Here is a 21,211-nt window from a genome sequence, read left to right as displayed (position 1 = left end):
ACAGACTAGTGATACAAACTTGTGTCTGTCGACAGATGGACAGATTGTAGGACAGACCAGTGATACAAACTTGTGTCTGTCGACAAATGGACAGATTGTAGGACAGACCAGTGATACAGACTTGTGTCTGTCGACAAATGGACAGATTGTAGGACAGACCAGTGATACAGACTTGTGTCTGTCGACAGATGGACAGATTGTAGGACAGATCAGTGATACAGACTTGTGTCTGTCGACAGATGGACAGATTGTAGGACAGACCAGTGATACAAACCTGTGTCTGTCGACAGATGGACAGATTGTAGGACAGGCCAGTGATACAAACCTGTGTCTGTCGACAGATGGACATTATTGTAGGACAGACCAGTGATACAAACCTTTGTCTGTCGACAGATGGACAGATTGTAGGACAGACCAGTGATACAAACCTTTGTGTGTCGACAGATGGACAGATTGTAGGACAGCCCAGTGATACAGACTTGTGTCTGTCGACAGCTGGACAGATTGTAGGACAGACCAGTGATACAAACCTGTGTCTGTCGAACGATGGACAGATTGTAGGACAGACCAGTGATACAAGCTTGTGTCTGTCGACAGATGGACAGATTGTAGGACAGACCAGTGATACAAACCTGTGTCTGTCGACAGATGGACAGATTATAGGACAGACCTGTCGCCTATCTATCCCATTATACACTTCGATTCTGTAACCTGTATGTGACAGGTATCATAACAAGAGGCCCATGGGCCTTAACGGTCACCTGAGTCTACAGTATTTTTTATTTTTTTTGAAATATGTACCAATTTGAGTAAAAAATAGTATAATGTTAACTTAACTTTGTCAGGACCATGAGCTGATCATTCCTAGACCAATTTTAAGTGAGATCGGCCTATTAGAATTTAGTAGCAAAATAGCGGCCATGGCAGCCAAATTGTATTTCTGATTGACCCGAAAAATAACAACACTCTGTCAGGACCATGAGCTGATCATTCCTACAAAGTTTCAGTTCAATCGGCCTAGCAGAACTTGACTTTAAGTTTGAAATAGTTTTTCAAAATGGCGGCCGTGGCGGCCATATTGGATTTCTGAACGACCCGAAAAATAACAACACTTTGTCAGGACCATGAGTCTATCATTCCTACAAACTTTAAGTTCAATCGGTCCAGCAGAACTTGACTTTAAGTTTGAAATAGGTTTTCAAAATGGCGGCCGTGGCGGCCATATTGGATTTCTGATTGACCTAAAAAATAACAACACTTTGTCAGGACCATGAGCTGATCATTCCTACAAAGTTTCAGTTCAATCGGCCTAGCAGAACTTGACTTTAAGTTTGAAATAGGTTTTCAAAATGGCGGCCGTGGCGGCCATATTGGATTTCTGATCGACCCGAAAAATAACAACACTTTGTCAGGACCATGAGGCGATCATTCCTACCAACTTTCAGTTCAATCGGTCCAGCAGAACTTGACTTTAAGTTTGAAATAGGTTTTCAAAATGGCGGCCGTGGCGGCCATATTGGATTTCTGATCGACCCGAAAAATAACAACACTTTGTCAGGACCATGAGGCGATCATTCCTACCAACTTTCAGTTCAATCGGTCCAGCAGAACTTGACTTTAAGTTTGAAATAGGTTTTCAAAATGGCGGCCGTGGCGGCCATATTGGATTTCTGATCGACCCGAAAAATAACAACACTTTGTCAGGACCATGAGGCGATCATTCCTACCAACTTTCAGTTCAATCGGTCCAGCAGAACTTGACTTTAAGTTTGAAATAGGTTTTCAAAATGGCGGCCGTGGCGGCCATATTGGATTTCTGATCGACCCGAAAAATAACAACACTTTGTCAGGACCATGAGGCGATCATTCCTACCAACTTTCAGTTCAATCGGTCCAGCAGAACTTGACTTTAAGTTTGAAATAGGTTTTCAAAATGGCGGCCGTGGCGGCCATATTGGATTTCTGATCGACCCGAAAAATAACAACACTTTGTCAGGACCATGAGGCGATCATTCCTACCAACTTTCAGTTCAATCGGTCCAGCAGAACTTGACTTTAAGTTTGAAATAGGTTTTCAAAATGGCGGCCGTGGCGGCCATATTGGATTTCTGATCGACCCGAAAAATAACAACACTTTGTCAGGACCATGAGGCGATCATTCCTACCAACTTTCAGTTCAATCGGTCCAGCAGAACTTGACTTTAAGTTTGAAATAGGTTTTCAAAATGGCGGCCGTGGCGGCCATATTGGATTTCTGATCGACCCGAAAAATAACAACACTTTGTCAGGACCATGAGGCGATCATTCCTACCAACTTTCAGTTCAATCGGTCCAGCAGAACTTGACTTTAAGTTTGAAATAGGTTTTCAAAATGGCGGCCGTGGCGGCCATATTGGATTTCTGATCGACCCGAAAAATAACAACACTTTGTCAGGACCATGAGGCGATCATTCCTACCAACTTTCAGTTCAATCGGCCCAGCAGAACTTGACTTTAAGTTTGAAATGTAAAATGTTAACGGACGACGGACGACGACGGACGAAAACGGATAGCAATAGGTCACTTGAGCTAAAGCTCAGGTGACCTAAAAACAAATGGAAACAGGTGAACTTCAAAAGACAGTGTTTTAGTTTTTAAAATAGTAACAGCATTATTTACTGACTGTCTTCTTCAAAAGTTAAAATTACCTTATGAGAGAATTTTCAAAGTAAATAAGCATGATTATCAATCATTATAATTTGCTGGACATTTTATCACACACTGTAATATTTATATAATAAGCTCGGGAAACCATCTTTTTGTTTATTATGAAAACATAAATACAGAATTGGATAAAAAAACTGACATGGAACATGATGTCACAATGTCATTATGTCATCACAAAGTTGGTATCCAACACCATTATATTCCATCCAGGGAGTTATACAGCTCATGAGTGTGGTCACTAATTTCATAGGAAGATGAGAAATTGGTCTAACAGTGTATCCTTATTACTGATTGGTTGCAGGAATAGAGATTAGCCAATCGAAGAAAGTGTAACATCACCGCTTAGGCATCAATTGCATGTGTTCACTAAAATACATCATGCTAAATCATAACACAACTACCGGTAGTAAAAAAAGTCAGGTCCAAGGAAAATTTATTTTTCTGGAAAACAACAAGGATCGTGTAGGTAGAGCATGCATTATAAGTGGAAGTTTAACTTAACACTCTTTTACCTTTCACCCCTATGTAACTTTAGTAGACTTTACCATCCTTGATATGGATGAGTCCATTATAGTCTATAGTGTTGAAAGGGTTAAGTGCCAATACATGTTACTAAAGTATGGAAGTCTAAATTTAATCCACCTGGTCATTTCATGGTACTGAAGTACACAAGTACATGTATTCACTTTACACACCCGATGTCTGTACATGGTACTGTAGTATAGAAGTTTTAACTCTACACTGCTGATGTCTGTACATGGTACTGTAGTATAGAAGTTTTAACTTTACACCTGATGTCTGTACATGGTTCTGTAGTATAGAAGTTTTAACTCTACACTGCTGATGCCTGTACATGGTACTGAAGTATAGAAGTTTTAACTTTACACCAGATGTCTGTACATGGTACTGAAGTATAGAAGTTTTAACTTTACACCCGATGTCTGTACATGGTACTGTAGTATAGAAGTTTTAACTTTACACCTGATGTCTGTACATGGTACTGTAGTATAGAAGTTTTAACTTTATACCTGATGTCTGTACATGGTACTGAAGTATAGAAGTTTTAACTTTACACACACCTGATGTCTGTACATGGTACTGAAGTACAGAAGTTTTAACTTTACACCTTATGTCTGTATATGGTACTGAAGTATAGAAGTTTTAACTTTACACCTGATGTCTGTATATGGTACTGAAGTATAGAAGTTTTAACTTTACCTACCTGATGTCTGTACATGGTACTGAAGTGATTATTCCTGAAGAAGACACACAGTTGGTTTTCCTTGACAACAGAGTTCAGTTCACACAAGCCATGGTAGGTTAACTGGGCTGCTGCTCCGTCCAAAAAGGACTCACACAGTAATGCTATAAAACGTCAATAAAAATCTTGGCTTGCATCATGTGTTTACATTAATATATGTATTGTCTGATTTCCAACAAAAACAACCTGTCACTATTCTAATATATAACTTCAATGGAATGCTTCCTTCAAAATACCAGGAAGAGTTACACATACTTATAATAAAATAAATAAATACTCCAGATGGACCAGATCAGTTTTAATTCACACATACCGGTACATAATTTTACAAACTGCCATTCCTGTAGTTATTTGTGAAGAGTTGCACTCACTCAAAGTGTATAGCAATCATTATGCACAAATAAATGTCAATGTACATGTGATACTTGATACCTGATACCACAAATAACTGTCTATGTACATGTGATACTTGATACCACAAATAACTGTCTATGTACATGAGATACTTGATACCTGATACCACAAATAACTCTCTATTTACATGTGATACTTGATACCTGATACCACAAATAACTGTCTATGTACATGAGATACTTGATACCTGATTCCACAAATAACTCTCTATTTACATGTGATACTTGATACCTGACACCACAAATAACTGTCTATGTACATGTGATACTTGTTACCTGATACCACAAATAAATGTCTATGTACATGTGATATTTGATACCACAAATGACTGTCTATTTAAATGTGATATTTGATACCACAAATGACTGTCTATTTAAATGTGATATTTGATACCACAAATGACTGTCTATTTAAATGTGATATTTGATACCACAAATGACTGGCTATTTACATGTGATATTTGATACCACAAATGACTGTCTATTTACATGTGATATTTGATACCACAAATGACTGTCTATTTAAATGTGATATTTGATACCACAAATGACTGTCTATTTACATGTGATATTTGATACCACAAATAACTGTCTACGTACATGTGATACTTGATACCTGATACCACAAACAAATGTCTATGTACATGTGATACTTGATACCTGATATCACAAATAAATGTCTATGTACATGTGATATTTGATACCACAAATGACTGTCTATTTAAATGTGATATTTGATACCACAAATGACTGTCTATTTAAATGTGATATTTGATACCACAAATGACTGTCTATTTACATGTGATATTTGATACCACAAATAACTGTCTACGTACATGTGATACTTGATACCTGATACCACAAATGACTGTATATTTACATGTGATACTTGATACCTGATACCACAATTAACTGTCTATGTACATGTGATACTTGATACCACAAATAACTGTCTATGTACATGAGATACTTGATACCTGATACCACAAATAACTCTCTATTTACATGTGATACTTGATACTTGATACCACAAATAACTGTCTATGTACATGAGATACTTGATACCTGATACCACAAATAACTCTCTATTTACATGTGATACTTGATACCTGACACCACAAATAACTGTCTATGTACATGTGATACTTGATACCTGACACCACAAATAACTGTCTATGTACATGTGATACTTGATACCTGATACCACAAATGACTGTATATTTACATGTGATACTTGATACCTGATACCACAAATAACTGTCTATGTACATGTGATACTTGATACCTGATATTCCTGATTGATGCAAAGTTTACTGGTATGTTGTGAAAACCACTATCAAATGAAATTTAAGTACGGTAACCCTCCGGTCAGTTCGAATCGGCGGATAGTTCGAACACGTACCTTTTTCAATAAAAACAATAATTTTCTAGCTAGTGATAGTTCAAACTCTGATTGACCTTATTTCGGATAGTCCGAACTTGTCAAATGAAAACGTAAAGTATGATTTTTTTTCGGCAAACTCCATTGAAAGCTCGCTGCGATCGGCCCCGAAAAATGCCAATACTTTGATCAACAGACACGTTTAGGGTAATGGGTTGTATGTGTGAGCATTGCAGTACAGCTGTGACAGACAAACCATAAATATATGTCACAGGTTTTAGCGTTGATTCATTTTTTTTTATCATTGTTTGGAAAATACATCGTGCACGAGACAGCCAATTTCAACTTAGGCCCCGACAATGTATAAATAACATGCGATCAGTACCAACTGATGTCACGCTGTATGGCTGTACGCTAAAAAATCGCCCGTGTGTTGTCAAATACAGGGTTAACTAAGCGTTTTGATTATTTTATTGCGACCAGACATCCCTTAATTATTGCCAATCAAGGGATTACCTGTAAACGTGTGCCTCACACCAGGTAGGGCAGGACACGATGTCGCGGTAGGAATCGGCCGCCCAGCCATGGTGAGTGACGTGATTAGCATTCATGTCAAAGTTCAAACAATCCACAGGTGTCCCAATTAGCAATGGGTAATTTTGAAGGTGTCAAATAAGTTTGGTAGGTATTAGGACTATATCACTTATAATTTCAAGCAGACATGTTGATGTTCTGACCTAATTTTACTAACATATAGACCTATATTTACTGTACAGTAACGCTTTGTAAACGCAACAGGTTATGTAGACTATGTTTTCAATTTATTAAACGGACCTTTCATTACGAAATAATATACACAATAGTTTCTGATTCAAATTAAACCTAACCACGCAGAGACTCAATATTTAGGTCTCTGATACAAGCTAGGTAGTCTTAACTTTTGTGTCACAAATGAAACGTGTACTGTTTCGGGGCCTACACAAGGGCCTCTGCTTCGCAATAACGATCATGAAATGAAGAAAGTTTAATGATCAATTTAACATTAAATGAAATAATATACTATCATTTTACCCATTTATAAATGTGCCATTGTTCTATGCCAGGCCGTCGTTGTTACGTATCGACCTTACATTGGATATATAGAGGTATACTCCGGTGAAGAAAATATGTCGGGTATATGTTTGTGACTTGATTTGCACTTTGCCGAATTTTTTGCCGATAGTTCGAACTCACGCTTATTTTCTGAAGCATAATTTTGTATAATCCGAACAGGTTCATCAATATTTATTTAATTTTGTTCGAACTGACCGAAGGTTTACCGTACATCATGTAATCTATGGTATGACAGGCCATGTGTTTTATTCCCTCATGCTTAAAATGCATTAATTTACTGAAAGTATATGACCATACACTAAATGAACAATAAACACCAACAGACTCATGACATTTTCTGCTTTGACGAACGAGATACTTCGTGTTAATTTTATACAGTGATTGATAATATAAGACACCAAAGCTTTACTATACAAAAGAAAACATACGTATGTTAACTCCTGCATCCTCAGAATTTTGATAACCAATAACCATTCTACGAAAGTTGATGTGTTGCCTACACCAGCTTAGGTAGAAGACTGATTGCAAGTTACCTATGATAGGGTAATAAAATGCAATTATTATTGATCAGATTGCAGCAGCCTCGTTAGTCGTTAATTAGTCATGATTTTGGCTAGCCACTAACCTTGAGTGAGGCACATGGTAGTATAATGTATGTTTATACCAGGCAAGTTTCAACAAAATCTGATGATTCCTTCAAAAATAATCAACCCAAAATAATCAGCCTTTCAATTTTGTCTATGACATAGTTTTTTTTATGGTGATTGTCTATGAGTCTACCATTACGTTTAAACACTATTACATAGTAAATTGTAATTAGATGAATTCATTGGAAAGTGTAATGATAATTCATAAAGTCCATCAGGAGAAGTAGTGTTTTTAAAGGCCATATTACATCCATTTCTCCCATATTTTGTCAAATTCAATTAGTACTTAAGGGAGAGTAAGCTTAAAAGAAGTTGGATGGACAACACACAGATAATGGATGCTGCTTTACGACAAAGAATCACTGGTTTTTGCTAAAGAAAACTAGAACATATTCTATACTTTGCATAACTTAGGTGAAATTCTGCAGAAAATAACTGAAACCTAATTTAATAGTGGGCTTAATACCAAGTTAGGGTTTATCACTGTTAGACTTCATATACAGTGATGTACCGGTATGTGTATGATCAGCTTTGGACATTTTATTTGGTAGACTACAGTAATGTATGTGTATGATCAGCGTTGGACATTTTATTTGGTAGACTACAGTAATGTATGTGTATGTTCAGCTTTGGACATTACCCGGTATATTTGGTAGACTACAGTAATGTAAGTGTATGTTCAGCTTTGGACATTTTATTTGGTAGACTACAGTAATGTATGTGTATGTTCAGCTTTGCACATTTTATTTGGAAGACTACAGTAATGTATGTGTATGATCAGCGTTGGACATTTTATTTGGTCGACTACAGTAATGTATGTGTATGATCAGCGTTGGACATTTTATTTGGTCGACTACAGTAATGTATGTGTATGATCAGCGTTGGTCATTTTATTTGGTAGACTACAGTAATGTATGTGTGTGTTCAGCTTTGGACTTTTTATTTGGTAGACTACAGCAATTTATGTGTATGTTCAGCTTTGGACTTTTTATTTGGTAGACTACAGTTATGTATGTGTATGTTCAGGTTTGGAAATTATATTTGGTAGACTACAGTAATGTAAGTGTATGTTCAGGTTTGGACTTTTTATTTGGTAGACTACAGTAATGTATGTGTATGTTCAGGTTTGGACTTTTTATTTGGTAGACTACATTAATGTATGTGTATGTTCAGCTTTGGACTTTTTATTTGGTAGACTACAGTAATTTATGTGTATGTATAGCTGTGGACTTTTATTTGTACATTTTCTTTTATATGTTCAGGTTTCACCCTCAAGTTATATTTCTATTTACCTTCAAGTTATAAAACTTAAGTTCAATGAAATAATATTTTTTATTTAAAACATTTTATATTTAATTTTTTATATATGATCATCAACATAAATCAGAGGATTATTCACACCACAATGAATTGCCATTACGTCGAAACACTTGACTTTCTGCAGCCTTAAGTTAATGACAATTTGATATTCTGTTTTGATTTCAGCAAAAAAAATTCATACAGTAATAAATCATTTTGAAGTTTAGATATCAATCAGTTTTTTATCAAAAGGAAACTGCAGATGACAACATGAGATTAAAGGGATTATTTCCACATGGATAAATATTTAAAACACATTTGTATAGAAAGCAATACTCATAAATAATTTCTAGCCTATGTAAGCCATAAAACGGTTCAGACATTCCACTGACTGTATATTTGAATCTTCACTGAATTTCTTTACTGACAATCTGATATTGACAATAACATATTGTATACCACAGGCAGCAATAGTAATCTTATAGTAAGAAGTGTACTCAATCTGATGTGTAAGCATTTTGTATCAAACAATCACAACACTTTTCAACAAATTCATTTCATCACGATACTGAGAAACACTTCTATAGATAAAGCACTAATTATTATCAGGGTACAATCTGGCTCTCTCCATTGAAGACAATGCCACTAGCATAAAATTAGGTGTGAGTTTCTATTATTTGTTTACATGTACTACACTGAGTACATTCCCTCTAGGAATTTTTATATGATCTTGAATATGTACCCAAATTAATTTTCATTTTTTTCATCACCATTAATATCAGGACTTTTGATGCTCGTTTAATAGTGATACCAGGGGAGGCTATTTTACCAACCTTCAGTGACAGTTTCTGGTTTGTCAGAGCTGCGTTGGGAAATTATTTTCTCTACCAGTTGATTGTAGCTACAGGTGCCAATAGCTGTGATTAAATCCTTTTCCTGAGGGTCCACCAGCCAGCCATGATACAGCGGGATGCTGAGTAGGTCAAAGATGATGCACTCAGGTGTGTATTCAAAGTCATTCACCCTACAGTGAAATAGAGTAAGTCACATTAGAGAGAAAGAGAAGTGAGAAATAACACTGCCACTTCCTGAGAGAAAAAGCCTATTCAACTCAATTTAACACTATTGAGACATTTTCTAATTAATTCAATTATTTTATAAACTGTGTAAGTCCAATTAATTACAGAAATAGTCTATTCAAAGTCAATAACAGAAGAAAATAGAGTACCTGAATTTGTTTACAGCATACACAAAATATACAAAGTCACTCTTTTTAGGGACAAATGTACATGTACTCAAAACACTCCCACTGAGAGACAAACACTTTACTTAAATATGTAACCTTTCAAACAACCAATGCACTTTAAGTCACTTATCAATTACCCCAACTACAGACAATACTTGATATAACTAATGAAACAGAGAAATATTATACTATATATGTCAGCTTCCAATTTATACAGGCCACAAAATGATATTAATTCATTAAAATTATACAATCAAGTACATGTCACCCTATAAGACTATCTAGAGAAGCAATGAAACAGTGGCGTTGTACATTACTACAAGTACCAGTATACCTCTATGAAGCAATGCTCCCAAAGATCACCCTCATCTTATTCACACAATGATTTACTGCTGTGCAATAACAAAGTCATTTATAGGCCTAAAGGTTAAGAACCCTCACATATTTCTAGGAAAAGATCGAATCAATATTTGTTCCTTAAGCTATTTTCACACACTGCAACTGTATCATTTTTTTTTATATTGACATCATGCTCTTACCTAGTAAATCAGACATCCATAACCCTGACACTGATGTCCGGTATATCTGACTTGGTGCCCTATTAACCTGACACTGATGTCCCGTAAATCTGATTTGGTGCCCTATTAACCTGAAACTGTTGTCCCCTAAATCTGATTTGGTGCCCTATAGACCTGACACTGATGTCCTGTAAACCTGACACTGATGTCCTGTAAAACTGACACTGATGTCCTGTTAACCTGACACAGATGTCATGGAACCCTGACACAGATGTCCTGTAAACCTGACATTGATGTCCTGTAAACCTGACACTGATGTCCTGTATACCTGACACAGATGTCATGGAACCCTGACACAGATGTCCTGTAAACCTGACACTGATGTCCTGTATACCTGACACAGATGTCATGGAGCCCTGACACAGATGTCCTGTAAACCTGACACAGATGTCCTGTAAACCGGACACTGATGTCCTGTAAACCTGACATTTGTAAGCAGTACTCACTCTGTAAACCTGACATTACACTGATAAGCTGTACTCACCCTGAAAACCTGACACTGGTAAGCTGTACTCACCTTGTAAACCTGACACTGATTTCCTGTAAACCTGACATTGATGTCCTGTAGACCTGACACTGAAGTCCTGTATACCTGACACAGATGTCATGGAGCCCTGACACAGATGTCCTGTAAACCTGACATTGATGTCTTGTAAACCTGTCACTGATGTCCTGTATACCTGACACTGATATGCTGTACTCACCCTGTAAACCTGACACTGGTAAGCTGTACTCACCTTGTAAACCTGACACTGATGTCCTGTAAACCTGACATTGATGTCCTGTAAACCTGACATTGATGTCTTGTAAACCAGATACTGATGTCATGTAAACCTGACACTGATGTCTAGTAAATCTGACACTGATGTCCTGTTAACCCTGACATTGATTTCTTGCAAACCAGACACTGATGTCCTGTTCATCTGACACTGATGTCCAGTAAACCTGACACTGATGTCCAGTAAACCTGACATTGATGTCCAGTAAACCTGACACAGATATGCTGTACTCACCCTCTAAATCTGACACTGATATGCTGTAATCACCCTGTAAACCTGACACTGATTTCCTCTAAATCTGACACTGATATGCTGTACTTATCCAGTAAACCTGGCATTGATGTCCTGTAAACCAGACATTGATGACCAGTAAACCTGACACTGATAAGCTGTACTCACCCTGTAAACCTGACACTGATTTCCTCTAAATTTGACACTGATATGCTGTAATCACCCTGTAAACCTGACACTGATGTCCTGTAAACCTGACACTGATGTCCTCTAAACCTGACACTGATAAGCTGTACTCACCCTGTTAACCTGACATTAATGTCCTGTAAACCTGACACTGATGTCCTCTAAACCTGACACTGATATGCTGTACTTATCCAGTAAACCTGACATTGATGTCCAGTAAACCTGACACTGATGTCCAGTAAACCTGACACAGATATGCTGTACTCACCCTGTAAACCTGACACTGATGTCCAGTAAACCTGACACTGATTTCCTCTAAACCTGACATTGATATGCTGTAATCACCCTGTAAACCTGACACTGGTAAGCTGTACTCACCCTGTAAACCTGACACTGATGTCCTGTAAACCTGACACTGATGTCCTCTAAACCTGACACTGATAAGCTGTACTCACCCTGTTAACCTGACACTGATATGCTGTACTCACCCTGTAAACCTGGCTTTAATGTCCTGTAAACCTGACACTGATGTCCTCTAAACCTGACACTGATAAGCTGTACTCACCCTGTAAACCTGACACTGATGTCCTGTAAACCTGACACTGATGTCCTCTAAACCTGACACTGATAAGCTGTACTCACCCTGTCAACCTGACACTGGTAAGCTGTACTCACCCTGTTTCCTCTAAATCTGACACTGATATGCTGTAATCACCCTGTAAACCTGGCATTGATGTCCAGTAAACCTGACACTGATTTCCTCTAAACCTGACACTGATATGCTGTAATCACCCTGTAAACCTGACACTGATTTCCTCTAAATCTGACACTGATATGCTGTAATCACCCTGAAACCTGACACTGATTTCCTCTAAATCTGACACAGATATGCTGTAATCACCCTGTAAACCTGACACTGATATGCTGTACTTATCCAGTAAACCTGACATTGATTTCCTGTAAACCAGGCATTGATGACCAGTAAACCTGACACTGATGTTCTGTACATCCGACAATGATGTCCTCTAAAACTGATATTGATAGGCTATACTCACCCTGTAAATCTGACACAGATATGCTGTAATCACCCTGTAAACCTGACACTGATATGCTGTACTTATCCTGTAAACCTGGCATTGATGTTCTGTTAACCTGACACTGATGTGCTGTAAACCTGACACTGATGTCATGTTACACTGACACTGATGTCCTGTAAACCTGACACTGATGTCCTGTTACCCTGACACTGATGTGCTGTAAACCTGACACTGATGTCCTGTTACACTGACACTGATGTCCTGTAAACCTGACATTGATGTCCTGTAAACCTGACATTGATGTCTTGTAAACATGACACTGATATGCTGTATTCACCCTGTAAACCTGACACTGATAGGCTGTACTTACCCAGTAAACCAGACATCGATGACCAGTAAACCTGACACTGATGTCCTGTTAACCTGACACTGCTGTCCTGTAAACCTGACATTGATGTCCTCTAAACATGACACTGATATGCTGTATTCACCCAGTAAACCAGACACTGATGTCATGTAAACCTGACACTGATGTCCTCTAAACATGACACTGATATGCTGTACTTATTCTGTAAACATGACACTGATGACAAAAAAAACTGACACTGATATGCTGTACTCTTCGTGTAAACCTGACACTGATATGCTGTACTCACCCTGTAAACCTGACACTGGTAAGCTGTACTCACCCTGTAAACCTGACACTGATGTCCTGTAAACCTGACATTTGTAAGCTGTACTCACTCTGTAAACCTGACATTGATATGCTGTACTTATCCTGTAAACCTGGCATTGATGTCCTGTAAACCTGACACTGATGACCAGTAAACCTGACACTGATGTCCTGTTACCCTGACACTGATGTGCTGTAAACCTGACATTGATGTCCTCTAAACCTGACACTGATAAGCTGTACTCACCCTGTTAACCTGACACTGATATGCTGTTCTCACCCTGTAAACCTGGCATTAATGTCCTGTAAACCTGACACTGATGTCCTGTAAACCTGACACTGATGTCCTGTTACCCTGACACTGATGTGCTGTAAACCTAACATTGATGTCCTCTAAACCTGACACTGATAAGCTGTACTCATCCTGTAAACCTGACACTGATATGCTGTACTCACCCTGTAAACCTGGCTTTAATGTCCTGTAAACCTGACACTGATGTCCTGTAAATCTGACACTGATAAGCTGTACTCACCCTGTTATCCTGACACTGATATGCTGTACTCACCCTGTAAACCTGACTTTAATGTCCTGTAAACCTGACACTGATGTCCTCTAAACCTGACACTGATAAGCTGTACTCACCCTGTAAACCTGACACTGGTAAGCTGTACTCACCCTGTAAACCACCCTGTAAACCTGGCATTAATCTCCCGTAAACCTGACACTGATGTCCTCTAAACCTGACACTGATAAGCTGTACTCACCCTGTTAACCTGACACTGATATGCTGTACTCACCCTGTAACCCTGGCTTTAATGTTCTGTAAACCTGACACTGATGTCCTGTAAACCTGACACTGATATGCTGTACTCTCCCTGTAACCCTGGCTTTAATGTCCTGTAAACCTGACACTGATAAGCTGTACTCACCCTGTAAACCTGACACTGGTAAGCCGTACTCACCCTGTAAACCTGACACTGGTAAGCTGTACTCACCCTGTAAATCTGGCTTCAATGTCCTGTAAACCTGACACTGATGTCCTGTAAACCTGACACTGGTAAGCTGTACTCACCCTGTAAACCTGGCTTTAATGTCCTGTAAACCCGACACTGATGTCCTGTAAACCTGACACTGGTAAGCTGTACTCACCCTGTAAACCACCCTGTAAACCTGGCATTAATCTCCCGTAAACCTGACACTGATGTCCTCTAAACCTGACACACGTAAGCTGTACTCACCCTGTAAACCTGACACTGGTAAGCTGTACTCACCCTGTAAACCTGACGCTGGTTAGCTGTACTCACCCTGTAAACCTGGCTTTAATGTCCTGTAAACCCGACACTGATGTCCTGTAATCCTGACACTGGTAAGCTGTACTCACCCTGTAAACCTGACACTGGTTAGCTGTACTCACCCTGTAAACCTCACATTAATGTCCTGTAAACCTGACACTGATGTCCTGTAATCCTGACACTGGTAAGCTGTACTCAACCTGTAAACCTGACACTGGTAAGCTGTACTCACCCTGTAAACCTGACACTTATGTCCTGTAAACCTGATACTGTTGTCCTGTAAACCCGACACTGGTAAGCTGTACTCACCCTGTAAACCTGACACTGGTAAGCTGTACTCACCCTTTAAACCTGACACTGGTGTCCTGTTAACCTGACACTGGTAAGCTGTACTCACCCTGTAAACCTGACACTGGTGTCCTGTAAACCTGACACTGGTAAGCTGTACTCACCCTGTAAACCTCACGTTCACATCCAGACCTGTCTGTAGTTTATGTATGACTGCCATGGCATCATGCATGTTCTGTTGGTAATTTAGCTGCACAGCCTCGGATGTGTCCTACAAATTCCAAAACAGAGATGTTCTATGACAAGAAAAAGTTGAGTGACAAAACCATAACCCCTAAGCTTTTCACTTTTAACAGATCAGATTGTGGTGTCTGACATACCAACAAGAATGTTCAAAAGATGAACTTCTGGCAAGCATTGCAGTGGTTTGACATGTGACCCTCTGCTGTGACCTTGACCTGTGTATGGCAGAAAGCAAACTGTCCTGGCAAGATATACATATTAATGAAGTTTCACAAAATAATTTTAGTAGATCAGAGGTTACGACCATGGTATAGTTAAGCGTTGTAGTAATATGACCTTTAACAATAGCTTTTTTATCTTGACCATGATGATTTGGACCTGCAAGTGGTATATATGTGCACACCACCTGGTCATAATACATACCAATTTAAGTACATTGGACATGTATGAAGTGTTCCACCTAATTTCAGGTAGTTCAGGTAGTTCAAAAGTTATGCTCCATACAGGTGCATGTATTGCAGTGATTTTATAAATGACCTTTTGCTTCTTACATTTGGGTATGAAACTGCGACTCTGTGTCATGAATACAAAAAAAAAAGTTCAATCATAACACATTAATGCCTATGAAATTATATCCAGTAACTGAACAAGATTGATTTAGTCCCTAACTTTCAGAACTAACTTCCTATAACACACTTTTATCTTTAATATGATCCAAATTGTGCATTAATTGCAGTCCTTGAATTGCTTATCAGTTAAGTTTTGGTAAATTTTAAATCTCTTTTTCGACATCTTCTTTTGGTCATGCAAAAAATATATATTCCTGTTTTATGTTATTTCACAGATACTTATGTTTATTTTAATAATATGTAGTATTCTAGAAGTAATAAATCTCTGTTCAACAAATTATTTAATTAATACAAATGTTTATAGATTAAAAACAAACGGTGCATTAAATCTCTTATAAGCATATCATTGTAGGACCCTTCAGCATGGTACATTTTGTATTCCTTTATGTATACATATAATACACTAGGACAATGCCATTTATTTAATGAAGTTGTCATGCTTGTGCCTTACCTGGGTTTTGGGTGCATTTTCAAGAATACAATTGCCAATATAGGTCATCAGCTGATCAGGTGTTATAACTTCTGTGTTCGGAGGCAGGTGAACTTGACACTTCAGTAGTAACACATTCATGACAGCTATCAAGGGACAGGGTCCATTCTCGTTCTGTGTTATTGTAGGTATTTCCTTGTTTTTATAGGCAATCCACTTTACATGGTAAACATTTCCATCTGTCGAGGAAGGTGAAGCACTGGCCCCCTCTCCTGCTTCATTTAACTCTGATATCTCAGTTTCTGTTTTTGGATGTGCCTCTGCTGACAGGGGAGGCAACTCTACCTTCAAGTTTTCATCTTTTGTATTATTATCACTAAATTGACTGTCAATGCTGTTATCTGTCAAAAATTCATCAATATTGTCTATAGGTGTGGTAGAACTGGATGAAGATGTTTGTCCATCGCTATTGTCAGTTTTATTTGTCCGGTTGTCTTCATCACAATCACATTTTAAATTAAAACTGTCAGTATTGTCTGTCACATCACATTTAGAATCAGCTTCTCCTACTTTTAGATCTGTAGCACCACATGTAGAGTCGGACTCCTGTGTCTTTCCAGATGTCTGAGTTTGTTTTCCTTCTTTTTCACTACAAGCTGCTTGTAATATTATTTCTGAAGATAAAATAAAAATATAATGTAACCAATTCAAATAACATAATATCTAATCTAATTTATGACAACGACAAATGCAGTGATTGATGATGGTTCACTGAAAGGCATTGCAGGTTAACAGTTACATATTTATTTCCCAGTTACAAGTACTACACCAGCCTTATATCTTAATGGAGCATATAAAAGTTGTAGCTGTGAACATCAAGACTTTTACTCAAGGCAACACTAAATAATATATAAACAATGGAAGAATCCATATTAGCATATAGATGACATATGGGTCAGTTCTAATAGAATTGTTATAGATCCCCTTCTATGATACACTGCATGCACAAATGCTCTCATTCATGTTTCTATTTATCAGATAGTGCTGAGCTATATTGGTTTAAATAAAAGCATCCTCTGATGCTATCACACCAAGCATTAAATCAATCTTCCCTACAAGATGCATGTAAATCATTAAATAAGCTACATTTGCAGTGAAAAAATGTATATAAGGAAATATGCATTACTATATAGATATATATCATAAAAGCAGAAAAATTATCCTTACGGACGAAGAAATAATGTAAAAAGAAACAATCTCAACGAGTCTTAAGTACCGGTACTTTCATCTCTTCTATAAGATTCTTCAGACTGTTTATTTAAAGTAGATGTTGAGACGTCATTGTTTATGACGTCACAACATCTACTTCAAATAAACAGTCTGAAGAATCTCCTAGAAGAGGTCGAAAGTACTAAAGACTCGTTGTTGAGACTTTTTCTTTTTTACATTATATATATTTATATATATATACTGCTGAAGTAAAGTGAACTTATGTGGCTTATAATTAATAATAAACTTATATACCTTTAGAAAGAACTTAAACTAACAAATGTTAGATTAACAGGTTGAGGAAGTTGTTTTATAGTACATTCTATATAACATTCATATATCAGAAAATCATATATAAACACTTACACACACAAATATGTATTGTAGCAACCTAGTCACAAATATTGATCTGAAGAAAACATGCATCCCATATCATACTATGTGAAATGAGATAAAATCAATGAGTTTCTCTAATAAGTTTTCTGCTTTTCATGTACATGGAATGTACATAAACATTGACTGATAATGTGTGCATATATATACTTGTACATGTACCGGAGTGTCACTCTAAATGACTGGTAGTACATCTAAATATATGCTCAGTGGGCTCGAACTATGGCAAATGTGCATGTATTTTAGGACCAAATAATATAAATTCATGTTTCAATCTTGAAATTAGGGGGTTGGCCAAGAAAGTTCACTGTGTAAGATATGACAAATATGACAACATTGATCTAATGGGATTATGTTGTACTATGTAGACTGTCATTTGAAAGCAGAAAGACAGTATATTATGATCATGCTTCTATAGCCCGGCCACAACATGAATATTTATATTTTGGATATTCTGACTTTCTGATCCTTTGCAATCCTATATATATATATATATAATCAATGAAAATATCACCATCAAACTAATTAATTTTTATTTCTATAATAATCACTGGCAAGTATAACATTTTAGACAAGGCATACATGTTTTCAACTTAATTATTCAACTCTGAAATTATGTAAACACCATAACCTTCAATTAAAAATAAAAGCACCATCATGTGATCATATAATGATGACAAACTCTAATGGAATGTTGATATAACGTTTGATGATTTAACAGCAAATATGCCATATATGAATACAATATTTATGTTTCGTATTAGTAAACATTTATAGAGTTTATTCAACAATAAAATGAATTAGGATTTATGCTAGTTTTGCAGAAGGAACCATGCACTGAAGAAAAACTTTGGTCAGTGATAAAGATGAAACCGTTCACTTTGTATGGCTTGACACGTCCGCTAAAAATCGTATATCTATAATAAGTAGGATAAGTTTTACGTTAAGAAAACAGAATATGTTATCGCCAAATTAAGCTGATAAAAAACAGGATACGAGTGAACCAGCTAGCTTCAATATAGGCTACCTGACTTGGGGGCGCTTTGGTCACAAGTTTTCCCCTCACCCTCAGGTGCTTCCGAACCCTCAGACTTGTTTACGTTTGTTGGGATTTCCTCAACGTTGTCACCAGTTGCAGTGCTGATATTATCATTTGAATTTCCTGTTACGTCCGATTGTTTGATTTGTACTTCTGACATCTTCTTGGTATTATATTTAACATTAAACACACAAACAATCTGTACGCGTTTTTTCAGTGTGGTCAATTCGTTTTCCTCTCCGCCATATTTATCGATTGTCAAATGACTCGCCCCTGCTACTACTGTATCATCAATATACTCGCGTCTAACATCGAGCTATTTCCCAGGGGTTCACGACAGGGGGAGCGGGAAAATGCCATTCAGAAAATATGAAAATAAATTCTAGTTTTCCTATTCAGCCCGGTTAGAATAACCTTCTTGTCTATTCAGTTTGCATTGTTTCAATGTCATAGTTCTCTTATGTCTGTCTATTCGTATGCCAGATACTTAATAAACTTCATTGGTACTCCTGAAGGGCAAGAGGGACGAAGCTCGATATTCAACAACAATCGCCATCTTGTGCAAAGTTCTAAAACTTGGGACCTGTGTTTTGAGTATAAAATAAGATCGGCTACATCTCACGTGGAAGATACAGAGCCGGTGATGGCATATTTACAATAATTTCGCCTTATTAGTGACTGAGCAAAAGTGAAAAACGAACAACTACAAAGGTGCTATTTGGAAGACCAAAATACAGTGGACTGAATGAAAACAAATCGGGATTCCACAGAGACTCAGTTGAGTAGATGTACTGGTATTAACGTTAAGCTCTTTATTCTGTTACGCGTCTTTCCATAAAAATAATCTGAAGAAATGTGTAAAGTATTAATGTCATAAACGTCTAGGAATCTGACATGCAGTGATCAGTGGTTGCTGGATACAAGATAAAAACATTACAGATCCGGTGACAAAGCGAATGTGGATCAGCAACACTGATAAAAGAACGTGCAAAGATCACGATTTTCGGTAAGTAGATTTGTTATAAACATGTGTTTAAGGGTTTCTTTGAATCTAGGGCAATGGATAACCCCGTGTGTCGGAGGGCTGCCAAGGGATGATGTCTGTTTTCGCCTCGTCCCCACAAACTCGGTAGGGACTGTAATGACAACATTGAAAGTTGCAGTGTTCGGTTGTAATATTTGCTTTCCTTCTGAAACAGCTGCAACCCCGACTTACACTTGAAAACTAACGTGGAAGGAATATCTTTTCACGACAAATTTACCAAGATTTTTATCTGGTACTCTTTGCCCTTTCACGTAGCCCCCTTTATCGGGTTTATTTGACCGCAAAAGCGATTTCGTGGGAACACCTGCTCCCCAAAAATGGCATCTACCAATCAAAACCGGTCATTGGCTATTCCGTTAACCCCCAGCGCGTGATTGTGTTTTATTATGTTTCATACATGTGCTCACTTTTCTGCAGGTATTATAAATAAAGCATAAGCATTATTGGGTGAGGAGGTTGCTTCACTTGAATGCTGTCTCCGTACTGTATAGAGCGATACTGACACTTTTATTACCAAATGCATTACCAGGGAGGATAATAGAACAGCCATTGACTATTGTTCTCACGGTATCAGGATGCAAATGTGTTTTCCCACGGGTGTTTCTTTCTAGTTTTCGAGTTACGTTACAACCAGACTTTCTCATGCGAATGTACGCCAATAGTAGACCTGTAATTGATTTCAGCAGCATGGTTCCTTAGCTAACAAACGTGGTGGTGAATATGACAGTTTGATGCTTTGAAGGAAAGTGTGTCTTAGACTTGAGACCTAGAGTAAACTTCAAAAGACTTTCCTAAGTAGAAGCAATATTGTCAGTAAGCGGCAAGCACTATGAATACTTTAATTTCAACAAACTCGGATGTTTAATCGACGAAGCTGTGATATCAAAATGAATGAACGACAGTTATTCGTTCCTCAGGTAAGTCAGATAAATTTAAGATTTTAGGTGAACCTGTTATAATGAATCATGTACAATGATATTGTAAACTTGTAAACAAATCACTTGAATTGTGCGGAAACTAGACTAAGGATGG

General features: G+C 37.5%; 2 protein-coding genes across 4 annotated transcripts in view; one reads left to right on the top strand and one right to left on the bottom strand.

The window, feature by feature from the left end:
* LOC110453700 (ubiquitin carboxyl-terminal hydrolase MINDY-1-like) overlaps positions 1-19,412 on the bottom strand; it is a 38,204-nt gene extending 18,792 nt beyond the window's left edge. Inside the window, exons 1-5 of one of the 2 annotated variants that reach the window (XM_021502767.1) lie at positions 19,123-19,412; positions 16,455-17,107; positions 15,296-15,402; positions 9,654-9,844; positions 3,929-4,071 (exon numbers count right to left, since the gene is read on the bottom strand). In XM_021502767.1, coding sequence (XP_021358442.1) covers positions 3,929-4,071; positions 9,654-9,844; positions 15,296-15,402; positions 16,455-17,107; positions 19,123-19,294 — 1,266 coding nt within the window. In that variant the 5' untranslated portion in view covers positions 19,295-19,412. The remainder of the gene's footprint in view (positions 1-3,928; positions 4,072-9,653; positions 9,845-15,295; positions 15,403-16,454; positions 17,108-19,122) is intronic. The other variant, XM_021502768.1, reaches the window with a different exon arrangement.
* Positions 19,413-19,673: 261 nt separating this feature from the next.
* LOC110453699 (recombining binding protein suppressor of hairless-like) overlaps positions 19,674-21,211 on the top strand; it is a 42,528-nt gene continuing 40,990 nt past the window's right edge. The window contains exon 1 of one of the 2 annotated variants that reach the window (XM_021502765.1): positions 19,674-20,140. Coding sequence is in view for 1 of the 2 variants with exons in the window: in XM_021502763.1 (XP_021358438.1) it covers positions 21,037-21,096 (60 nt within the window). In the remaining variant the exon portion in view is untranslated. Of the gene's footprint in view, positions 20,141-20,534; positions 21,097-21,211 lie in introns of those variants that run through there. The other variant, XM_021502763.1, reaches the window with a different exon arrangement.

This window comes from Mizuhopecten yessoensis, unplaced genomic scaffold (assembly GCF_002113885.1).
Source record: "Mizuhopecten yessoensis strain PY_sf001 unplaced genomic scaffold, ASM211388v2 scaffold7491, whole genome shotgun sequence".
Lineage (NCBI taxonomy): Eukaryota > Metazoa > Mollusca > Bivalvia > Pectinida > Pectinidae > Mizuhopecten > Mizuhopecten yessoensis.
This window is presented reverse-complemented; position numbering and strand designations above follow the sequence as displayed.